Source organism: Haliaeetus leucocephalus, unplaced genomic scaffold, assembly GCF_000737465.1.
Source record: "Haliaeetus leucocephalus isolate CR32 unplaced genomic scaffold, Haliaeetus_leucocephalus-4.0 Scaffold656, whole genome shotgun sequence".
In the NCBI taxonomy this organism is placed as follows: domain Eukaryota; kingdom Metazoa; phylum Chordata; class Aves; order Accipitriformes; family Accipitridae; genus Haliaeetus; species Haliaeetus leucocephalus.
Window position 1 is genome coordinate 6356638 of NW_010973092.1, and position 21335 is coordinate 6377972.

The following is a 21335-nucleotide window of genomic DNA, read 5'->3' on the forward strand; positions in this document are numbered from 1 at the left end:
GTGAGGCGGCGGGGCGGGCGGTGGGTTCCCCGGGGGTGGGGGGACAGACCCCCGGGATCCCGGGGGCGAGAGGGGTGGCCGTGCCCGGGGAGGCCCGGCGGCTGGGGGGCGGGTACGGGGCTGCTGCAGGCGCCGCCGGCGCCCGGTCGGCCGTTGTAGGCCTCTGAGAGAGGCCTGGTGGGGAGCGGCGGGTCTTCTGGTAAGTTCTGGGATCTCTGGGCTGGGGAGCGGCTTGTGGCAGGGCCGCGGCTGGAGAGGGGCCGGTGGGGGGCTCGGTTGCCCGCCCCCACCCGCGACGGGGTAGGACGGGGACCGGCTTCTGAGGGGGAGGGAAGCGAGGGGTCGGAGGTGGATGTGGGTTGGCGAGCGGTTTGGGTTTTCTCTGGCTTCTTGTTCTAATGTCGGCCGCTAACGTGTGGAAATAGTCTTGAGCTAGCTAAAAACGCTCGCCGTCGGTAGGAAGCCCCGCAGAGCTGGAAGAGGCGGCGGGCGCCCAGCATAGCGTGTGGCCTGGTTCGGGCCCTGCGAGGGGAAGTAGAAGTCTCTGGAAAGGGGGAGTTGAAGGTGCAGAGCTGGAGGCCCAACAAGTGGGGAAGATGTGGTAATCAAACAGCGAGGGAGGCCAAAGGTGAAGTACAGACGAGGAGATTCCGCAGCAGCAAGGCCTGAGATTTTGGGGGGCTTGAAATGCATGCTTTGATTTTTACCCCCTGAATAGCGCTTTTTTGGGTGTCTTCAAAATAGTATATAAATGACACCTTCGTTCTCATATTTGGCTGAAGATTGTGTTGTGTGCTTTTAAAGCAAAAAAACCCACCCCTTTGAATTAAAACATGCATAGCTTACTGCTGTCTTGTCTGTACTGATTCTAAAGAGTGAACTTTCACATGCAGTTTTGTGGTTGAGAACTTTCTAGGCTGTAGAAAGAGAAATTCTGCATGTGATTTGGTTGTGAAGGGAAGCAGACATGTATTAATAGTAGTAGTAGTAATGGTAAAGGTCCAGACTGTATTATTATTAGTGTTAATGTAATTAATGCAGCAGCATTTCTGCAGAGCATCGTGGGAAACTTTCTGGAACTTAAGTGTATGTTAGATGGCTGAAAACTAGTCTCTAGGAATGTAATGTATTTCTAAATGCAGTATGTTTACTTAACATTGTCAAATAAGTATAGTTAACACACAGGTTTTATGGGACATTTTACCCACTGTGGTTTGCGTTGTTGCTAAAATATTGCAAGGAGATAGCAGAACTATAATAACGTATGAGATATTGTAGATAAGATACTGGTTAAAAACAGGTTGAAATATGTTGCTCTAGGTTCACTCTAATGCACTTGAAATTACTTCAAAAACCTTCTTACTGCTGATTTGGTCATATTACATGGGCTTATCCAAAACAACTAACAAAACCAGGAAAAGCTTGGAGTTAAATTTTGTGTTTATATAAAGTCTCAGTATTTCTAGTTTTTAAAAAAAGATACTACGAAGGGAATACTTGTACAATTCATGGACAACATCACAAGCTGTGTATAAGATGTAAACTGCTTCCTGGTATCAACTGCTGCCCTAGGAGGGGAAGCCTAATGCAAAACAGTAAGGAAGCCTGCAGCTTCTGTTAGATGACCCTCTCATTTGATGTGCTGCAGCACTTCCCACTAGGTAAATGAATAAATCCTTTACTGAGAATACGCTGTGACTTGTACATAGCCCTGCCTTTTACTTCCTTTTCTGACTTTTCGTTTTTCTGCCTCTAGTAGTGATAATGATAGCAGTCTGTTCTTGCTGGAATCAATTCTATAGCAGTGCAAACTTGAATTGATTTCTAGGCGTGATGGTCTGAAAGAGCTCAGGGCACCTCCAGATCCCCCCCTGCCTAATGTAATTTCCCCTAGCAGCCCATCTGGTTTATGGTCAAAAAGCTTTGCAGTGCTGTGTTTGCCCTCCAAGGACTTCCAGTTCTGCGGGAACGATCTCTTTGCTGACAAATGGTACATGGTGTTTTCTCCCTTACTGTATCTGCACCATTGTACATTATTTTTAGAAACTGGCATATTTGAAATGCTTATTAAAAACAAGCTTTGTTGCTGTCACCTTTCACAGCTAATCTCTTGCCTGGTTTGTGCTCCTTACAACCCCAGCAGAAGGCAGCTTTCTCTGCAGGGCTGTCAAGCTCTTCAGGAGAGGTTTGGCTAATCCTTTCCAGGAGACTTTCCTCCAATCTTATGTAGCAATGTATCCTAGCTATCCCTTCCTTTAAAATAAAAACGAGGAAGGTGGGGGGGAACCACCTCACACAGAGCTCCTGCCTCTTGCCTGTTGTAAGGAAGGCAGTTTTAGTTTAGCCTTGTCTGCTGTTCATCGAGTTACAGTATTAAAGGCAGAATCTTCACAATGCTGGAAGTTGTTTAGCTGTCTGCATTATACGAATTGCTGCATATATATGAACACAGTTTTATTATATCCTCAGAGGGGTGGTGAGGTAATGTACTGATTGCTGAAATTACAGTGTTTGGCCACACAGTTGTTCAGCTTTGCCATATAGTGTAGATCTCCCAAACCTGCCCAAAGACAGGTCTGTCCTGGACAAGTGCGGATGACAGAACTGCACCTGAAACTATGGCATTAAGCTGACTCTGCTGCCAACAGCCTAATTTCCTTTATCCTTGGCTACTTACTTTATCTCATGGTGCTTTCACTTGTCCTGCTACAGCTCTTTTTGCCTTTGCATGCTAGATTGGACTGGGGTATTGATTCAGGGTTAAAATAACATGGCAGAAGGACTTCGAGCCATCTTAAACCAGCTGCTAGTTCATGATGAGGCTGTGTAAACAGTTACCCTGGCACCGCAGAGGAGCTGGGATGTGGAAGGTGGAGGGACTGAGAGATGTAGAATAGATTTCCTCTGCTCTTCAGTAGTTCTGACTTTAAGCAACTAGTGGACTACCAAGTAGGGTAGCCAAGACTTTGCTCAGAAACCGTAAAAATCTCATTTGAGAGGGAAAATGTGTATGTGTCTCAGCCTTTCTGTTCTTGTCTCCTTGCATTTTTTTGTGTTGTGATGAATTTTCTTTACTTTTGTGTCTCTAAATTTTTCTTCCATAATTCTTGCCTTGCATGAGGACGCATTGTGCTTGTTTTTACTGGTGTGCTTCCACCATAAATACCATCCAGTATTTGAAACACAGGACTTTGCTAGCAAATTTTGCCCCTCTTATACTTAAGTCATTCAGCTGTCACTTCAGATGCTGCTGAAATAGAAACCACTGATGCTCTTCCAGTTAAATTGCTGAGGTGTAGTTTGTAGTAAGTGACTTTTCATAAGACCCATTTAATCTGACTGTTAATTCTTTTAAAAAAAAGTAAATAGTAAACTAGGTAGCCAGTAGCAATTCAAATGTAGTTATGCATTCTGAAATATGCAGTGTTAAGAACTGGCTTGATGAACCACTCGGATTAGTAACCAAGGAGATGATTAAACTGGTTTTGCAGGCTCTGTTTGACCTGACAGGGAAGTTACTTTCTAAATAGTATATTCCGGAAGTATGATAGCAAAGGACTTAAACATCCTTTGTGTGGGCCCTTTCACTGTCTCTCCTTCCCCAGGACATCTATGTTAGAGAGAATGGTGACAACTGTCTGCTGTATGGGTCAAGTGTTTCCAGTGTCATGCCAATAATTAAGAAGAACTTTCCACTTTATGCCCAGTGAAAGGGGAATTCTAAATAAAAATAAATCTCTGAATCTGCATGACTTCCTTGAAAGCCTTGAAATCCAAAGGTAGCAATCACTTAGCCCTACATTTTAAGAGTGCCACTTCTATGGCAAGAAGCTGATCCTGTCTCTGACTCTTATTCCAATTTGGTTTAGTTTTTACTTTGTAAAGTCTGTGTAGTACGGCTGTTCCAGGTGTCTGTTTTCAGTGCTCGGCTATAGCTTTTGTAAATTCCAGGGGAAAATGCTTTGACCTTTTGACAATCAGGTGAACAGTGCTTAAATGTCAGCTATAAATTTTCTAGTGTAGAAGCTGGCTGTGAATGGACACATAGGATAGCCCTGGCAGTCCCAAACTCTCTTCCTAGTTAGTACTTTGGTGGTATACTGCGGTGGTTTTCCCTTCAATCCAAGTGGTGTGCCAATGTCAATAAGTGTCTGAAGACCTTACCAAAAAAAAAAAAAAGTAGATGAAGTTTTAGTCAGGTCTGACTTGAAACGTTGTTACAGTGAAAATGGGGGTTGCACTGAAGTAGAATGGAGATGTCAGAAGCTCTCGCCTATTATGAAAGCATTCCTTTGTTAAAGGCTTTTGGCAGTTCCATGATCAGAAATACACTAACCTTCAGAAATATTACACAGTTAAACCTAAAGAAGGGAAGTGCAGGCAGAGTAAAAAATGGCTAATGATGGCAATTGCTTGGAAATTGGACACTTCTTCAAGGGAGAAATCTGATCATAATAGAGTAGGTGGCTGTGTGTCTGAAGGTTAGACTACATTTTAGGTGACTAATTGAACACCTGTAGTTGCTAGCAGCTTTAAAGCTCCACTGAAAAATTGGTTTATGCCTATTTTGTATAAAACTTGAGTTTCTTCTCTCCCCTCCTCCCTTCCTTTTCTATCTTCTGTTTAGGAATAACCTAATTTACTAGGGTATAGTCATGTTTATGTTCTGTCCCTAAGGACTGTGTGAAGTGAAGTTGAAATTTTCTCCTGTAGCAGTACCTCCATTATGGGTAGAAGTAGCTTTTTAAATATCAAAAATGTGTGCTTCACTTAAATTGCTCTTCTGAGAACGTAGTGTCTTTTATTTCTTATAATTTAGTTAGTTTTTATATTGTTACAGATTAACAGAATAAGGAGCTTGGCATAACAACTGGCAGTTGCAGGAGATTCTACCAGTTTGTACTCAAGGTGTATGAATGGTAGCTTATGTGGAATTTGGGACTGATGTAATATGTAGGAGGTGTCCTAAACAGCTTTCCGTAGGGGTATAAACTTGAGAATACTGCTTGCCAATGATAATAGAGGCAAAGACATGAAACTAGATTAGCTTCTCTTCATGCTTTTAGCTTTTTTTTTTTGAGAGGGGGAAAAAAAAAGCTTGCTTGGGAACTTGAACAGATAGTAGTTCTACCTTGAAATGAGGTTCAATGAGGCCTCAAATTCAGACAGCATTAACTGATAAATGTAGACCTACAAGGTCAATACCTATGGTTGTATCAGGAGCACAGATGTGCAGAGTGGTCTAGGTTCTGCCCCTGCTGTACAGGTCACTGGTAGAATTGTCTGTTTTCACTAGCATGCTTTGACAGAAGAATTTCTGGAGCAACCTTGCCTGCAATATGAAGCTATGTGGCTTTGCCACTTATGTACTAGCATTTACTGAAGTCCATTTGCTGCTGAATATTTCTAAAGGGTTGTAGTTGGGGTGGGATTGTGAAGTAGGTAATTATTGCATATGGAGTCAGTACTGGCATGAAAGTTGGGGGGGTGATTTAATTCTTTCACCAAAACTTTATTGGCGGTTGGCTAGTGCTGAGATTAGTTAAGGGATTACTTGCATGCTAAATCATTAATATCCTTTGCACAGGCTTGGGAAGAGGTATGCAGAAACTCCTTCCTCTTAGAAGGAGAGGAGAGAATTGGCTTATTTTTAAGCTTGCCATATTTTTAAGATTAATTTCCTTGTATCCCTTTCCAGATCATGAAGTGGTCATTGTATGTGCATAATATAATTTGAAAGTAGTTATAAAACTTGCGGTAAAATCTTGCTGAATTTAGCTCTGTTAAAAATGTATTTGGTGAGGCCCTGTTGGTAAGGTAAGACAAAATTCAACCCTTCCCTTGGAAATGTGTCTTTGTGCCATCTCAACTGTAGCTACTTCAGTCACACTGGACACATCCAGAGCTCTAAAGATCATTTTTTCAAATGAAGTTTCAGGCTCTTGTTTTCTCTACTGTTTTTATGCTGGTGGGCATGAGTTTATTTAGAGAACATGGCATCTGTGCAAGAGGAACTTGAACTTCCAAGGGTGTGGACGTTTGCTTGACAGTTTTCATTCCTTGGTTTTGTATGGTGGTTCCCACATTAGTAGTAAGAGTTATGAGCTGCTATGAGGTGTCTAACTGTTTTCAATTTTGGTTGTACACTGTGTGTTAAGCAAACAAGCTTTGTTCATATGTAACAACACTTGAAAGTTTTTGTCAGCTGTTCATGCTGTGAATGGTGTTCTTTTGGCTTAGAGGTGCTTCAGTGCAGTTGCCTGAACTGTGAGGGGGCGGGTTGTGAGCATGCATTTAGACCATAATCCTCAAGGCCATCACTATTGTTAGAAAACTGGCTGCAATTGCATGTTGCTGTAGTGACAAATGGGACATGACCTCAGCACAAGTCTTTAAAATACAGTTTTGTTTTAGTTATAAAATGTCCCCTCTGTCATTAGAAGTAAGTTAAAGAATAATCTAAGGACGATAGATCTGGTATGCAACGTAGTTTTGGAGTATTGGATAGTGCTGATAAGCCTTTAAGACTAAATTCTTTTAGCTGCCTAAACATGCTTTGGAAAGTTGAAAGTTTGTGTTCTAGCATGATCTTATGTTCCTGCAGGCACTATTAACTCTGCTTGAGTTGCATTTTTAAGTCTCCAGGGCTACAGCCTGAGGCAGGAGTGTAAGGGAAGGAGGGGATGTTTGGTTTTATACTTGCTTTCAAAAAAGTATTAGTCTCAGTTAAAACTCTGGTTTTGGAAGAAGAATTTGGAATGTGATTCAAAGCAGAAAAGGTGAGCAAGGATAGGTTGGTTTTGTGGGGGTTTTGGGCAGATAAAACTGAGCGGCCTGCCAGGAGTGTTGCCTTCTGTATCAACCTAAAGGTGCAGTGATCTTGTAGTTTTTTCTAGGAAGAGAGTCAAATCGAAACCCATTTTACTTACAAGATCTTTTGACCTACAGCTTGCCAAGTTCTACCATATTTTAGGTGTGACAACGTGCTGGGCACCTTATAAATTAGTTGAAGTGTGATATTTTAATTCTGTAAAGCCTCTGTTAACAGATAGTCTTTTTCTTTGGTCATCCTGTTAAATTAGAGATCAAAAGAGGTGAATCAAATCAACTGTCTGTTAAACAGTAAGAAATTTTCTCCTGGTCTGCCTCAGCAGCCTCAAATGCGTATAGACATCTGCCAGTAATATCAATGACTGTTGGCAGTAATTCCGGAATAAAACCTGGAGAAGGGGACTGATGAATGAAAACTCATGTCCTACAGTTGAAAGGACAGAAAAATATTGAACAGGAGATAGAGGATTGATTACTCTCTGCTTGAAAGAGCTAGCTAATTGTATTTCAATTCCTGAACTGAATGAAAATTTCAATTTCTGCATGATACATTTGAAGTCCTTCTTAAGCAAGAAGTAGGTTTTCTGTTTAGACTTCTGCAGTTACATAGGTTGTGGTGTTGTGTACATGTGTCTGCTGTTCTGCTCATGGACTGTGGCAGTGTAAGAGCAAAATTATGGCACTTCTGCAGCATAATCTGCAGAACTTGCACACATGGTCCTCCACTCAGTTAATGTCTGTTTTGTATTAAATACTTCAGCTTTATGTTGTATTCCTCTCCAGCTTTTCGAGCTGTCTCAGCCAGCCAGATGCAGTAAATAAGAGAGCTGAAACAGTGGTATGACTAGGCACTTCACCTGCTGTCTTGAATGCTTGGTTTTGTACCAAGAAGCAATGCTTTGCTCTGTGCAGTGCTGGCTTGACCTCTTTGCCTTGTCTTATTTATTCAGATCATGGAGCTGAAATGGCTACTCTATGTGACCCTGCTCGCTCTTGGGACTCTTGCTGTCCAGGCACATGATATGGATGATGACAATGATGGTGATGATGTAGTTGATATTGAGGATGACTTGGATGATGGCATTGACGAGGTAGAAGAGTCGAAGCCTGAAACGAGCACTCCTCCTCCAACTCCAAAGGTTTGGCATGGAACTTCTTTTAAAAATTGAATTACTGCTTGTGTTGTGGTTGATGCGAGTCTCATCAGAGTTGCCTTTACTTTGCTAACATTTAATAAGTTGTGATATTACCAAAGATGTTATCTGGGAGTAGAGCTTGGAATTAAGCTTAGCTGCTTTGTTCCTTTTCTCATGTACCCCATGTTCTTCCTGAAGACTTAGATTTACCCTTGATATCTGTGATGTGACTATCGGGAGTTAATGCTAATGTTTCCAGCTAGATATATACTTTAGTTGCAGACGAGAGCACAATGGCTTGGCACAAGCAGCAATATTTACGTAACTTCTGTATTTATGCTGCAAGGGTGTTCCAGGTAAGCTGTACTTGAGTGTAGAGGGGGAATGTGAGCTGTATTTCTTTAGAGTAGAGAATTTGTCTTGAAAGGTGCGTAAATGCCCCTCTTCTCCAATAGGTTACCTACAGGCCCCCAGTCCCAACTGGCGAGGTGTATTTTGCGGAGTCCTTTGATAAAGGAACTCTGGATGGGTGAGTATAATCTGAAGGATGATTCAGTATAGCAAATAATAAAAAATTTTGGTGAAAGGTAATGAAATCCTTGCTAGAGCCTGCGTTATTCAAAACTGAATCAAAGGGCAGTGGTTGGCAAGGATTACAGCAGTGACTATATGAGGCTGGCTGTTAAAGTGCTGAGCTAAACTGGTATTTCCTTAAGTTACGGTAACAAGGGGGAGGTAAGCCATACATGTGTAATGTTTTAACCCTCATCTGACTTTTCACTTTCTTCTGGTAGTGTAAGGATGGTGAGGTACTACTTTTGGGGTTTTGTTTGGGTTTTTTTGGTTTTGGTGGGTTTTGTTTTTTGTTTTTTTTACAAGAGCAAGACACTGAGGCCATGATCCTACTTTGGAGTGGGGTGGGAAGTGGCAAATGCAGAAAACTTTGCAGGCTTGGGCATAGAACTCCTTGGGGGATCAAGACACTGGGGTGTAGTCATAGGACAGCAAGAGTTATCTTATCTTAAGGGCAGGATTTTTAGTGGGGGGAAAAAAAGTATGTTGTTTTGACCGTTGGATATCTGTCTTCTAGATGGATCCTTTCCAGAGCGAAAAAAGATGATACGGATGATGAGATTGCCAAATATGATGGTGAGTCCAACTCAGGTTTTGGATGATAGATATTTCTGATGTCTTTTGTCATACCTGAAGAAGAGGTGCAAGCCTTTGGTTTCTGCTTCCCAGTTAAAATTGTATTCACTGAAGAAAATGGAAGGAGTGCTTATATACCTGGCTAAGAATATAAAGTGTAGTTCCTATTTAGACAAAATACCCACTTGGAGGTTTTAAAATAATTTTTAGTGAAGATATGCTAATAACTTGATAAGGTACCTACCCTGTTGGGTGTTATTTCAGAATGCTGACTATCTTGTTCAAAATTGGGCTAAACAAAGACTGTCTTGAACAAGTTTTGATAATGTTTGGTTAATGTCTCTCCAGGTAAATGGGAAGTCCAAGACATGAAGGACACTAAGCTTCCAGGAGACAAAGGGCTTGTATTGGTAACCCGAGCCAAGCATCATGCAATTTCATCCAAACTTTCAAAGCCTTTTGTATTTGATACCAAACCTCTTATTATACAGTAAGTAAAGGATAACTTAGTCTTCTATTATTTCAAGGGTGACATGGTAGCAGGCTGGGGTTAATTCCATAACTGAGCTTTTGTTGACTGGGAGTCTAGATACTGTAACATATTATTATACTGTTTTTAAATAAGAGTAAAATAGCAACCCGTATTCCTAAAGTGGGAAGTTAGGAATGGCATAGGTCCCTCTGAAGCCTGAAGAGAAAAGAAGTCTATGAAAACTAGACTTGGTAACCTGTCTTGGGACTTCAATTCACTTGATTTAATTGTAGTAACAAGGTCAGGCAACTGACTTTTGTACTGCTAATTGTGAAAGTCCTTGTCCTTTTGGAGAAAAGCTGGTCTGTATGTAGGTCAGTGCACTTCCTTATGCAGTAAACTGCCCCCTGTTTCCAAGGTGGTGTGGACAGGATGGTAAAGATGCACTCATTTCCTCCTTCCTTTGTCTTGGTTCATCTGTCATGGAAGATGAACAGCTTGCCTAGCTGTGTTTGGCCATGACTGATGTAGAAGAATCTACTTGCATGTAGGTTAGACTAGCAAGAACAAAAAAAAAACATTCAGTGAGAACAGTTGAATTGTGGATTATTACCTACTTTATCAGTTTTAAACAAAGAGTAAGCTAATTTGTATCTGCACAAGGTAATGAATTGGTCACTTTGCTTTGCATGACTGTTTAGTTTTGGCTCAAAATACAAGGCTAAAAATAAATCCCAGTGGTCATCTACTCAGCTGCTGGCATTGGGAGAGGATCAAGCATACTTAGCCTATTCCTGACAGAGATGTTTTGCCTTTTTCAGACTTCTTGGCATCCCTAAATATACTGTTGTATGCTTATAACCCTAAAGGGGCTTCTCCTAGGATCCAATTGTTGTCCCTTTGGTAGTCTTGCAAATTGAGTTATGTGTCATAGTAGTTGTGGGGAAAATAATTGGCTTGCCTTAATCTCTGTTGCAGTGCCTTACATACTGGAAAGCTTTTTCTTCCTTCTTGCTACTTCTAGGTCATAATCTAGACCAGCACTCGATTCCTTTAATCTTTTCTGTAGGTTAAGTCTTCTAAATCCTCAATTTTTCTCGTTTCTCAGGCCCTTATGAATATTTGCTTAGTCTTAGAGTGCAGCATGTATTTCTAATATTGTATTTTTAATGGACATGTGATTTAAAGCAAACAAGAACAAAACAGTCTTACTCTTCATTTGTACTTGAAAACTCTAATTGTGCTTTACAGAAGTAATTTTTTCTCATGTATAACATGTTCTCACCTTCTCTGTCCAAAACTAAAATCAGGTATGAAGTGAATTTCCAAAATGGAATAGAGTGTGGCGGGGCCTATGTGAAATTGCTTTCAAAAACCCCTGAACTGAACCTGGTGAGTAATGCTGCTACTTTGAGTGTTAGCTGTGAAAGAAAACTTTTTTAATTTTGTTTCTTCCTTAAGCAAACTCTTCAGTAAAGGCAGTGGGGCATATTTAGGGCCTGATCTCCAAAGTACTTAGCACTCAGCAGTTTCTGGCCTCTTGAGTGAAAACTCTGGAGTTTCCTAGTAGCTGAGCAGTCCTAGACCTTTGCTAAAGTCTGCAATACTTCAGACTTACCTGGATTCTAGGACCAAAGAAGAGGTATCTTATGAGAGTAGCCAGTGTATGAGGAGAAACCTTCTCAGGAAGTTGTTGCCCAGAAGGAAGATGCCATGTTTCATCTTTTAAAACAGGCTAATGCAAATAACTGAAAATATACCTTGCATTTATTGCCTTGTCTTTGACATGTGAACCCACTTGTGAGTTACTGGGTATATTTAAAAAAAAAAAAAAGTCTTGAGAGCTTGGACTGGATATAACCTTATATGTTCAGCTGCACATGCTAGATATATATAGAACCATTTGCTTCATAAATGACCCTTGAATGCATTGTCTTGAAAGTGTGGTCAGTCAAGAGACTGTGTTACAACTCCTTAGGATTAAGAATAATTTTCTCTGCTCTCAGTGATATACCAACCTAAAGTGGTTTAGCCTATTCAGACAAAGCTTAACTGCTGGGTCAGCTTGCATAGGCTTGTGTAGCCTATGAGTTTTCTTTAGCCATCTTCCTAGACTTTATAGGAAGTACCTTTTATGACTTGTTACCCATCCTTTCCTTATGCAGTCTTATTGGAGTTGTATTATTAATACAGATTCCAAATTATTAAAAAAGACACCCAAAAGACTACTTGACTGTCTAACCAGTTTCATACATGCATTGAATTTTAAGATAACGTTAGCAAGAACAAGTAGACTTGCTTGCAGTGTTCAGTGGTGAGATTATTATATCCAGTTAGCTCTTAGATTGAGACAGTACCCCAGTTTACAAATCTGTGAACTAAATACAACTTGGCCTCACTTTTAATACTGCTTATCAGTTTGGTGAAAGAAACTCACTGGATTAGCTAATCATTCATTATTACCAGTAACTGATATTTCTATACTCATAGCTTTTAAAATCCTTTACTGTAACGTAGAGATACACTTAAATGTTGTGATTGTCACTTTACACTTATCTTTTTGATAACACTTGAATAGCTGTTGTTTTCCATCTGGAAAGTAGAGACCAAAGGTGGAAAATCAAGTAGCTGGGATAATTCTGGTGTTTTCTCTAGAGGCTTGTATTCATCATATAAGCTTTAGTGGGGGTACTTCACTGGCTTGGTATCCAAGTTGCAGAATAACTTCTAATGCATTGGGAGTTCTTATGCCAGGCAGTGACTTAAGTTGTATTTCAAAATAATGGAATGCAGTTTTGCATTGTTTTTAAAGGATCAGTTCCATGACAAAACTCCATATACAATCATGTTTGGTCCTGACAAATGTGGAGAGGACTACAAACTGCACTTCATCTTCCGGCACAAAAACCCAAAGACTGGCAAATATGAGGAGAAGCATGCAAAGCGTCCAGATGCAGACCTGAAGACTTACTTTACTGATAAGAAGACCCATCTTTATACTCTGGGTATGGTGACTGTTAACTCTGCATGCTAATAACTACTACTGTGTTTCCTGAATCAAAAGCTCATAAAATGAGCCAGATGAACAACGGAATATTTGTGTCAACACACCATACAACTAAAAACCACTTGAAAGCTCTGAATGCAAAACCTGATCTTATTATACAAAGGCTTATTTCTTCCTTGCAGGAAGTCTTGATTCATGTAAGAAAAGTCATGAGACCTTGAACTTAATAGTTAAAGGAGAACTGAATTTCAGAGCAGTCGTTAGTAACTTGATATGCTAAGTATATCCAAAACAATCATCAACATTTATAAACTGCTTGAATGCTGCCCCCTAGTAATTTGGGGTATACTAGGCTTTAGATTTAGAGGGATAGTTGTCTTTTCTTGCTTCTTTCTTAGTACCAAACTCAGTGGTTCTTGAAGTACAGTGTCTGGTGTGGTGTATTAGCTATGACTAATGTCTTTCAGGGAGTACTTAGGAGGACCTCTCTAGCTCTTCCTGCTACAGAGGCAACAATGGATAAAGGAGTGAGATTAAAATCTTGTGAGTCAGTAGTAGGGAGTCTTATTCTTGAGTAGAATATGAATATATGCATTCTTACTATTAAAACAATACTTATTGTGTCAGAGTCAACTTGCTGTGGTAACTGGTAAATCACTCTACAAGCTTCTTTGTGCTTTTAGCATGTTTAAAGTCGGACTCCTGCAATGAGTCTTCTTTCTCACAAGGTGAGATGTGATACATCATCACTAGTTATACTTTGGCATAAGGAGAAAGGTTCTTAACAGTTCTTTAAAACAGTTGCTGGGTAGGTGGTAGCTTGGATTGCTGAAGTTTTAGTTGTACAGTGGGGATGAGTGGTAATTTATGATGCACACTTTGTATCATATGTGTAATGGCTACATCAACTTTTTTCGTTACAGTCTTGAATCCTGATAATAGTTTTGAAATACTGGTTGATCAAACAGTTGTCAACAGTGGGAATTTGCTAAATGATATGTCTCCTCCTGTGAATCCACCCCGAGAGATTGAGGACCCAAATGACCAGAAGCCTGAGGACTGGGATGAGAGACCAAAAATCCCAGATCCAGATGCTGTTAAACCAGATGACTGGTAAGCTGTTGGAGGGGTGGAATTGAGGGAGGTCTTGGCCTGATAACTTGACCCTGATCAAAAAGTCTTTCTCAGATGACTTACAGAAGGTTTTGAGTCTCATCCTTGTAATCAAAACACAATCAGTTTAGGCATCTGAGGAGCAGTTTGGTAGACAAAGGCAGACAGGATCCATGTCCTCTGGGAATTACTGTTTAGTGCTCCTGTTACTGTGCTGGCCACAGATAAAGGTTTTACTGGAACATTTACGCTAGCTGATGCTTTACTCCTTGATGAAATCAAAAGATAAACTGCAGAAGGTATAACTGTAAGATGTTTGTAGTTGTTTGTGTAATGCATAGATACAAGTGACTGAAATATCTGATGTCCTAAATCAGAAGCTGATACTGGGTTTCTGTCTTTGAACCTATGCTTTGTGAACCACAGACTCAGTTTCAAGCTCAAATGCGTGTTTGCAGCAACCACCAAGATACAGGATTTTCTGTAATATGCCCTTTCTAGGTTGGCTTTAAAAAGTGAGTAGTATTACCTTAGAGTTTGTGCTGTGACTGTGCCATGAGGCACATGTATAGGTAAAAGCTTGCAAGGCAATTCTGTTATGAAATCATGGTGTTATGCTTACCCTATCAGAAGTGAAGCTGGCTGGTTGTCTAGATCAGTGGGCTTGTTCAGGGTCTGTAGAATAATGCCTTGGGGTTAAGAACTTTTATGTGTTGTGTGTGTTAATACATAATATTCTATTCTCAAGGGATGAGGATGCTCCTGCAAAGATAGCAGATGAAAATGCTGTGAAACCAGAGGGCTGGCTGGATGATGAGCCAGAATATGTAGCAGACCCTGACGCTGAGAAGCCTGAAGATTGGTATGTTTACTGCCTATTGTAAATGAAAGCAAATATTTCTTTGGTACTGGCTTTTACAAGTATAAGAATAGCTAGTTGCATTGTTGCTCACTAATGAAGTCGTTGATTCAAGCTATCTTGCTTCAGAAGTAGAAGGCAGAGTTGGTCTGAGGAGTGTTGTCATCTTGCATTCACCTGCGCACTTTTCAGCTCTTCTGTGATTGTGAGCTGAACAGGGCAAGGATGGTCACTTGCAGTTGTACCATACTTGAAAGGGGCGGTGGGGGAGGCTGTGCTCAGGGACTGGGTTTTGTTGAGCTTCAGTACTTCCAAGCTACTTGTTGAAATTCTCATTCCTTCTGTGGTGTCTTTATCTACAGACATATGCTATAGAAAGTTACAGTATCTCCATTTTATGGTAGGAATTTTAATTTTCACAGAAATCAGATGTTGTCTAAGTCTTACTTGGTATAAAGGCAAGGTGCGGACTTCAAAACTGAATTTCCCTTTCCAGGGATGAGGATATGGACGGTGAATGGGAGGCACCTCAGATTGCAAATCCTAAATGTGAGACGGCCCCTGGCTGTGGTATCTGGCAGCGACCAATGATTGACAATCCAAACTACAAAGGCAAATGGAAGCCTCCTATGATTGATAACGTGAACTATCAGGTTGGTGTTTTCATTGCTTAAACTGCTGGCCAACACAGCATTTCTCTTACAAAAAGCAGAATGATTTCGATTCAGCAGGTGTAATTCTAAATACAAGTACTGTCATGATTGTACTGTGTTTCAAGTGGACAGGTTCAAAGTGTTTTCTTACTTGTCTTCACTTCTTTGTAGCACAAATGAAAATTGATTCCCAAAACCTGACAAGTTGTGCCTATAGACACTGTAATTAAGTGCAATGGATTTGTCTTTATCTCTGTTCAAAATGGGCTGAAAATTAAAAATTTTATTATAGCAGGTGAGGCTGAATGTCTTTTGTCTTTCCTAGGGTATATGGAAACCTAGGAAGATCCCAAACCCAGATTTCTTTGAAGACTTGGAACCTTTCAAGATGACTCCCTTCAGTGCTGTGGGACTTGAGTTATGGTCAATGACTTCTGACATCTTTTTTGATAACTTTATCATCTGTACTGAAAGAGCTGTGGCTGATGATTGGGCCAGTGATGGATGGGGACTGAAAAAAGCAGCCGATGGTGCTGCAGAGGTGAGAAATAACAGTTTAATTGTGTGCTCCTGACTGAACAGAAGGAGCATTGCTGCTGTTCTCTCCTACAGTCTTTATCAATATATACCTCTATGTACCAAGGCTAGGGGTTATGCTAAACCAGGCTGGAACCTTAGTTCCTAATTATAATATGGTAATGGTTGCTATAAGTAGCAATGAATACTTACTGCTCTTCTGTGAGGTTTTTGCTCTGACAATCGGACTGTTAACTTTAGCCTAATTCTTAATTCGTACACTATGGAAAAAGTACTTGTGCAGGTTAGCTTTAATTTTTGTGAGGTATTAAATACAATGTTCAAAGCTGCAAAAAGCCCATTTTAAAGTTCTGTAGCTTAAACTTGCTGTATGGGATGAAATTTGACAGTTCTTGTTATCTTGCAGCCTGGTGTTGTGGGCCAGATGATGGCAGCTGCTGAAGAGCGTCCCTGGCTTTGGGTAGTCTACATCCTTACTGTGGCTTTGCCAGTGTTCCTTGTTGTCCTTTTCTGCTGTTCTGGGAAGGTATGCATTTCCTCCAATAATAAGCAGTATAATGTTTAAAAAGAGATTCAGGAAAAACATGCCTTAACGTCACAATAACTGCCTGGTGTTGATAACTGACAATTTTTTTAGAAACAGCCAAGTGCTGCAGAATACAAAAAGACTGATGCTCCTCAGCCTGATGTGATGGATGAGGAGAAAGAGGAAGAAAAAGACAAAGGGGACAAGGAAGAGGAGGAGGAAGAGGAAGCAAATGAGGAAAAGCTAGGTAGGTAAACTAGATAATCTTGAAACAGTTTGAGTTTTCTCTCTGGTTGACTAACACAGCAGGATTGGTTTTACTCCATGTCTGCCAATGGTGAACTGAAGATAAGTCAGAAATGAGAATGAGATTATTTTTTTTTATTTCCCTTAGAAGAGAAGCAGAAAAGTGATGCTGATATAGGAAGTGCTAGTCAAGAGGAGGAGGAAGAGGAGGAGGAAGAGGACAGGAAACCCCCATCAGAGGTAAGAGTGCTTAATCTTTGAGGGAAGTCTTGTGTGTTTTTTTTTTACCTTAAGTCCTGTAGAACAAGCCTTACTGAAGTGTTAAAAGTTAACCTGGATCATGTGATACTCCCTCCCAGTGTCAGAACTTTGGAAAACTTGGCCACAGCAATTCTGCAAGGTGATTAACTTCAGCAGAGCTGGGCACCTTACTAAAGGCACTGCCATAGACCGTGCATTGTGAGAGGAGTAGGATTGTGTAGAATGCCTCTTCTTGAGGCAAAAGGCTTTTTCAGCTTTGTATGCAGTCAGGATGTGGCCTCTTAAGTGCTCCACACTGACATAATGGCTGACTTAAAAATGGGTGGAGTGTTGCTTGAAGTTAAAGGGATTCTCACAGCAGCAGCTGTTGAGTACTCTCAGCAAATAGTGTACAGCCACTGTGAAAACAAGAGGATTTGTGTGTTTGCTGTGTATAGAAAGGAAGGGTAGTAACAGCAGTAGGTCCTTTCAAAACATAAATCCTAACATAGAAGTGAAAGTCGATTATTCTTTGTAGGTTTGCTCAAAATGGTTTTTAAGGGTATTCTTCAGTTTTATTTCCTTGATGTTCATACAAATTACTGTCTTGCAGGAGGAGGAAACTGTGAATAGATCACCCAGAAACAGAAAGCCAAGGAAAGATTGAAAAAAGTCCTAAGAACTTGGTCTTGTTTTTTTTTTTTTTTTTTTTTTTCTTCTTCAAACTTGGTTCTGGGAGAGGACCTTGGACACCTTACATTGAAACTTGGACAAACCTCAAGATTTCACCATCCACAGGTTGCAGTCACACTATCCAATGTAATGGAGTGTCTAGCAGTAAAATATTTGCAATCATCTGTTTTAAAGAACATCATTCCTGTAGAAAGAATGCATTTAATATAATGGGCTGTGGATTTTGGAATGTAACATAACTAACCTTTTTCATTTTTGGTTTTAAATATTCTTTTCTGTTTTTAAGTAGATTGGTAGAATTTTTCCGGTCTCGAACCTTGGCTTAATTTAATATATTAATTAGTGAAAAATAACAAAGAATCTTGAAAGTGCTAGGTGATAAAAATGCAGTTTTGTAACTAGTTTTTTTTACAAATATGTAAATTCCTAAATGCACCAGTGTCTTTATATCCCTTAAAATTTGATAACTGTTTAAAGAAAAGTTGTCAATGTATTTGACAAGCCCTCTGCCCTCCAGAAGAAAACTGGGGGGGTGGGGAAACCAGTAGTGAAACTTTCTAATAATCAACTTCATTTTGGGGTGGGGAGGGGAAAGAGGAAGAAGGGGTGGAAGGAAGGGGTTAGTCAGTCTGTAGAGTATGCATACTGTGCATGGCTAAAGCCCTGTTAAGTGTTGACAAATGATCTAGGATTTGGAGTGGGTCATCTTAATGTGGCATTTAATCCTGCGGACCTTGCAGATAATGGATTTTGTTAGTTCTTGAACTCTTCTTGTAAAGCTAATGGGTTGTTGGGTGGGGGGGGTTAGACTACTTCCCCCTTTCCCCTCTGTTCAGCCACTGACGCTTTCCTTTCTCTGTGACCGTACAGCTTTTTCTGAGTGCAGCTTTGCCTCAGTTGCTGAAGTGCTTTGTGTTCAGCTCATTGTCGAACTCTATTTTTATAGCTAGGCCTACTCCTTTCCAGGATCCAAACACTGGATAGGACAGTGTCCCATATCCTCTCACTGTTATCACTGTACGTCTACTCCTGTAGAAATGGGGGAGGTAGTCAGGTAGACAAGTTAAACTGAGTATTTGTTAAGAAAAAACCAACCAACCAAGATGTCAGTATTGTAGGTGGGGAAGGAGCATGTGGAATATCTTAACTGGTATGTGAAACTGTTTAAGTCTTTTATCTGCTCTTCATGTAACAAATGCATCCTAAATTATATTGTGAATGTTAGGGAGTTCCAATTCCAGCTGAATAAATTTTTTTAAAGCGTTGAGTCTACCATATTATACTGTTTCAAACACTTTTTTTGTGGAATGCAGGTGATCACTACAAGAGCATACCTCTGAGGGTGAAATCTATGTAACTTCATTACACTGTACCAAATATGTTGGTGTTTGGATGTCTATATAGATAAACTTTTACCTTTGTTTAGAGTGAAATTAAATGTCCTGAAGTTACTCTTCTTGCACTGAATTTAAACACTCCAGTGTTGTTTGGTCATAGCATAGGTATAATGTGGGGAATAATTCCCAGGGGTTGGGGAGGGAAGAGTGTTCTAATTACCTTGCAAACAATCTAACCAATTACTAAAAGACTCTTGTTTTGGGGTTTTTTTTGTAAAACACCTTTTGCTGCCTGTCCTTATGTTGTATCCCTTGGTTGTTGTGTTTGAAATATTAGTGATCACAAATGCATAGCAGGATTTCTTGATTTTTCTGCAGTGTGTAAATAAACTATTGTAAGCAAGATACTGGAAGTAATTTCAGACTTCTGTTGGGAGCTATTGCATGTTTAGAATGCCTTTGCCTGTTGAACACCTGGTAAATACTGCTCCTTATTGCAAAAATAGCTTATACTCTGACATGGAAGATGTCATAGCTTAAGCATTGCTACTAGCTTGTTCTCAGGACTGTATTTTTATCAAGGAGCAGCTGCTATTTATGACTCTCAGTCCTTTGAGATGGAGTATATGTAAATGATTTCAATTCAGCTAACATTTTGAGCACAACATAAAAATCTATTAATCTAATGTTTTTTATCTTAATATGCAAATTGCCTTAATTTCCCAAACAATTCATGTGCATACATGTTCTTTCGAACCATCAAAAGTGAACTTAAGATCTGCTCTCAGCTTTTAAATAGTATTATATTAAAGCTAATTGTAAATCTACATTTGCTTCTGCTAAATCTCCTGAAAAGCTCTCCTGTCTGCATGTTATGGCTTTTTTTGATACCATAGTGTATGCTTCTTAAATAATCACTACAATAAATGAAGACTTTCCAAAATGGATAGACAACTCCAAAGTTACTTTTTATCCTGCTTTCTGACTTGGGTGGCTCAGTTCAGCTGCAGAATCACTCTTACTTTTAAAGCCTTGGAAGAAAAAATTTAGCCTACCTGCTTATCCCGAGTATTTTTAAAGCATAGCTGTGTTTTCGAAGTACTGAAACTCTGCCTGGTTGTATCCTGTGAACTAGGTTTGGAACTGTTACAAATACTTGAAGGCGTATTTGGGCCTTTTTTGTCTGTGCACCCAAGAGCGGCAGCTTCTGAAAAGGATGCTCTGCTGAACTGAACAAGCTGTGTCTGAGGATTGGGGAGGTGGTTTAGATGGAGATGGTAAATGAAAACAAAACCCTAGGGAAGTAGGTGTAGACAGTCTGAAACACAAGGCAGTAGAAATGCTAAAAACGGTTTTTCACCTGGAGTTGGTAAAGATGCAGCTAACCAACTAACCTGTTCCAGAAGCGTCACTGGATGTGATGTAGCCTTTCTGGGTCTGGCTAAGAGCGAATCACCACAGCTTGAGGCTGTGACCTATAAAATGCATTGTGAATGTCTGTTTTTAAGATTGCCTCCTGGGCCTGAGGAGGGATTCTTGCAAGTGCTAATTGCTGGTAGATGTGCATCGCTGCGCTCGTCTCTCACCCTCTCCTTGCTCCTTCCTCAAAAGCAGTGCTCCACTTAGGCTGTGGTTACGTGTGTGGGGCTTGTGACCACTGTCTCCATCCCTAACTGTGCTCCGGTTACTATCACTATTGCCTCATGGTTTCAGAAAGGGTCTTCTGCTTTTTTTTTTAGTGTTGCTGAAGAAGGACTGATTTCATTTGCAGGAAAGACCTGTCCATATCAAAAAGGTACCTGTAGATGCAGCTTGGAAAAAAAAATATGTACAAACTAATCAATAAAGAAACTTAAATCTGTTCGGCTTTCTTTGTCTAATTAGCAAAACTGCCTCAGTCTTCATCTCTTCTGGTGGACTCGCGGTGAAGGGAGCGTGTCCGGGCTAGGAACTAGCTCCAGCCAGCGACGAAGAAGAGGTGACCCCGTGAGGTGATCAGTAACTCTCTTTGCTACAGGACTGCACAGCCAGCTGCTAGGTAAGCTCGCGTTTTGACCCAAAAGAGCCCGGTTTGCGGGGGCCGGCCCGCGGCTGAGGGCGCCGGGCCTTGCTGCCGGCAGGTGGGGCGGGGCGGGCTCTGCTCCAGCGCCCCGGCTCCCGCCGCTGCCCACCCCTCCCTGTCAATCACCTCTGGCTCCGCCTCCCGACGCGCCTGAATGGCTGCGCCGCCGCCGCCCCGCCCCCTCTTCGCCCGAGCCTTTTAAACGCGCCGGAGGCCGCCTCCGGAGAGCCGCCCTGCCCGCCCACGCCTCTGCGGCTTCATTCGCGCTTCCGCGCCTTCCTATTGGCTCGGAGGGACGTCCCTCACGGCTCGTGACGCGCTACGCGACGTGACGTAGCCCACCACCCAGGAAGCTCCGCCTATTTATTCTCAACTCGGCTCTTGAGGGGAAAAACAATTTCAAGATGGCGGCGGCGCGGATAACAATGGGGAGTCGGGGGTTCGGGCCGGCCCGTGCCTGAGAGCGGCGGCCGC

General features: G+C 41.1%; 1 protein-coding gene across 2 annotated transcripts in view; it reads left to right on the forward strand.

The window, feature by feature from the left end:
* The window catches only part of CANX (calnexin), a 19847-nt gene extending 101 nt beyond the window's left edge, over positions 1-19746 (forward strand). Inside the window, exons 2-15 of one of the 2 annotated variants that reach the window (XM_010578908.1) lie at positions 7782-7970; positions 8423-8496; positions 9058-9116; positions 9465-9606; positions 10899-10980; positions 12401-12593; positions 13519-13708; positions 14457-14570; positions 15064-15220; positions 15546-15761; positions 16164-16283; positions 16395-16530; positions 16678-16769; positions 17383-19746. In XM_010578908.1, the coding sequence (XP_010577210.1) occupies positions 7785-7970; positions 8423-8496; positions 9058-9116; positions 9465-9606; positions 10899-10980; positions 12401-12593; positions 13519-13708; positions 14457-14570; positions 15064-15220; positions 15546-15761; positions 16164-16283; positions 16395-16530; positions 16678-16769; positions 17383-17436 (1815 nt within the window). In that variant the 5' untranslated portion in view covers positions 7782-7784 and the 3' untranslated portion in view covers positions 17437-19746. The remainder of the gene's footprint in view (positions 1-7781; positions 7971-8422; positions 8497-9057; positions 9117-9464; positions 9607-10898; positions 10981-12400; positions 12594-13518; positions 13709-14456; positions 14571-15063; positions 15221-15545; positions 15762-16163; positions 16284-16394; positions 16531-16677; positions 16770-17382) is intronic. The other variant, XM_010578909.1, reaches the window with a different exon arrangement.
* The last annotated feature ends 1589 nt before the right edge of the window (positions 19747-21335 follow it).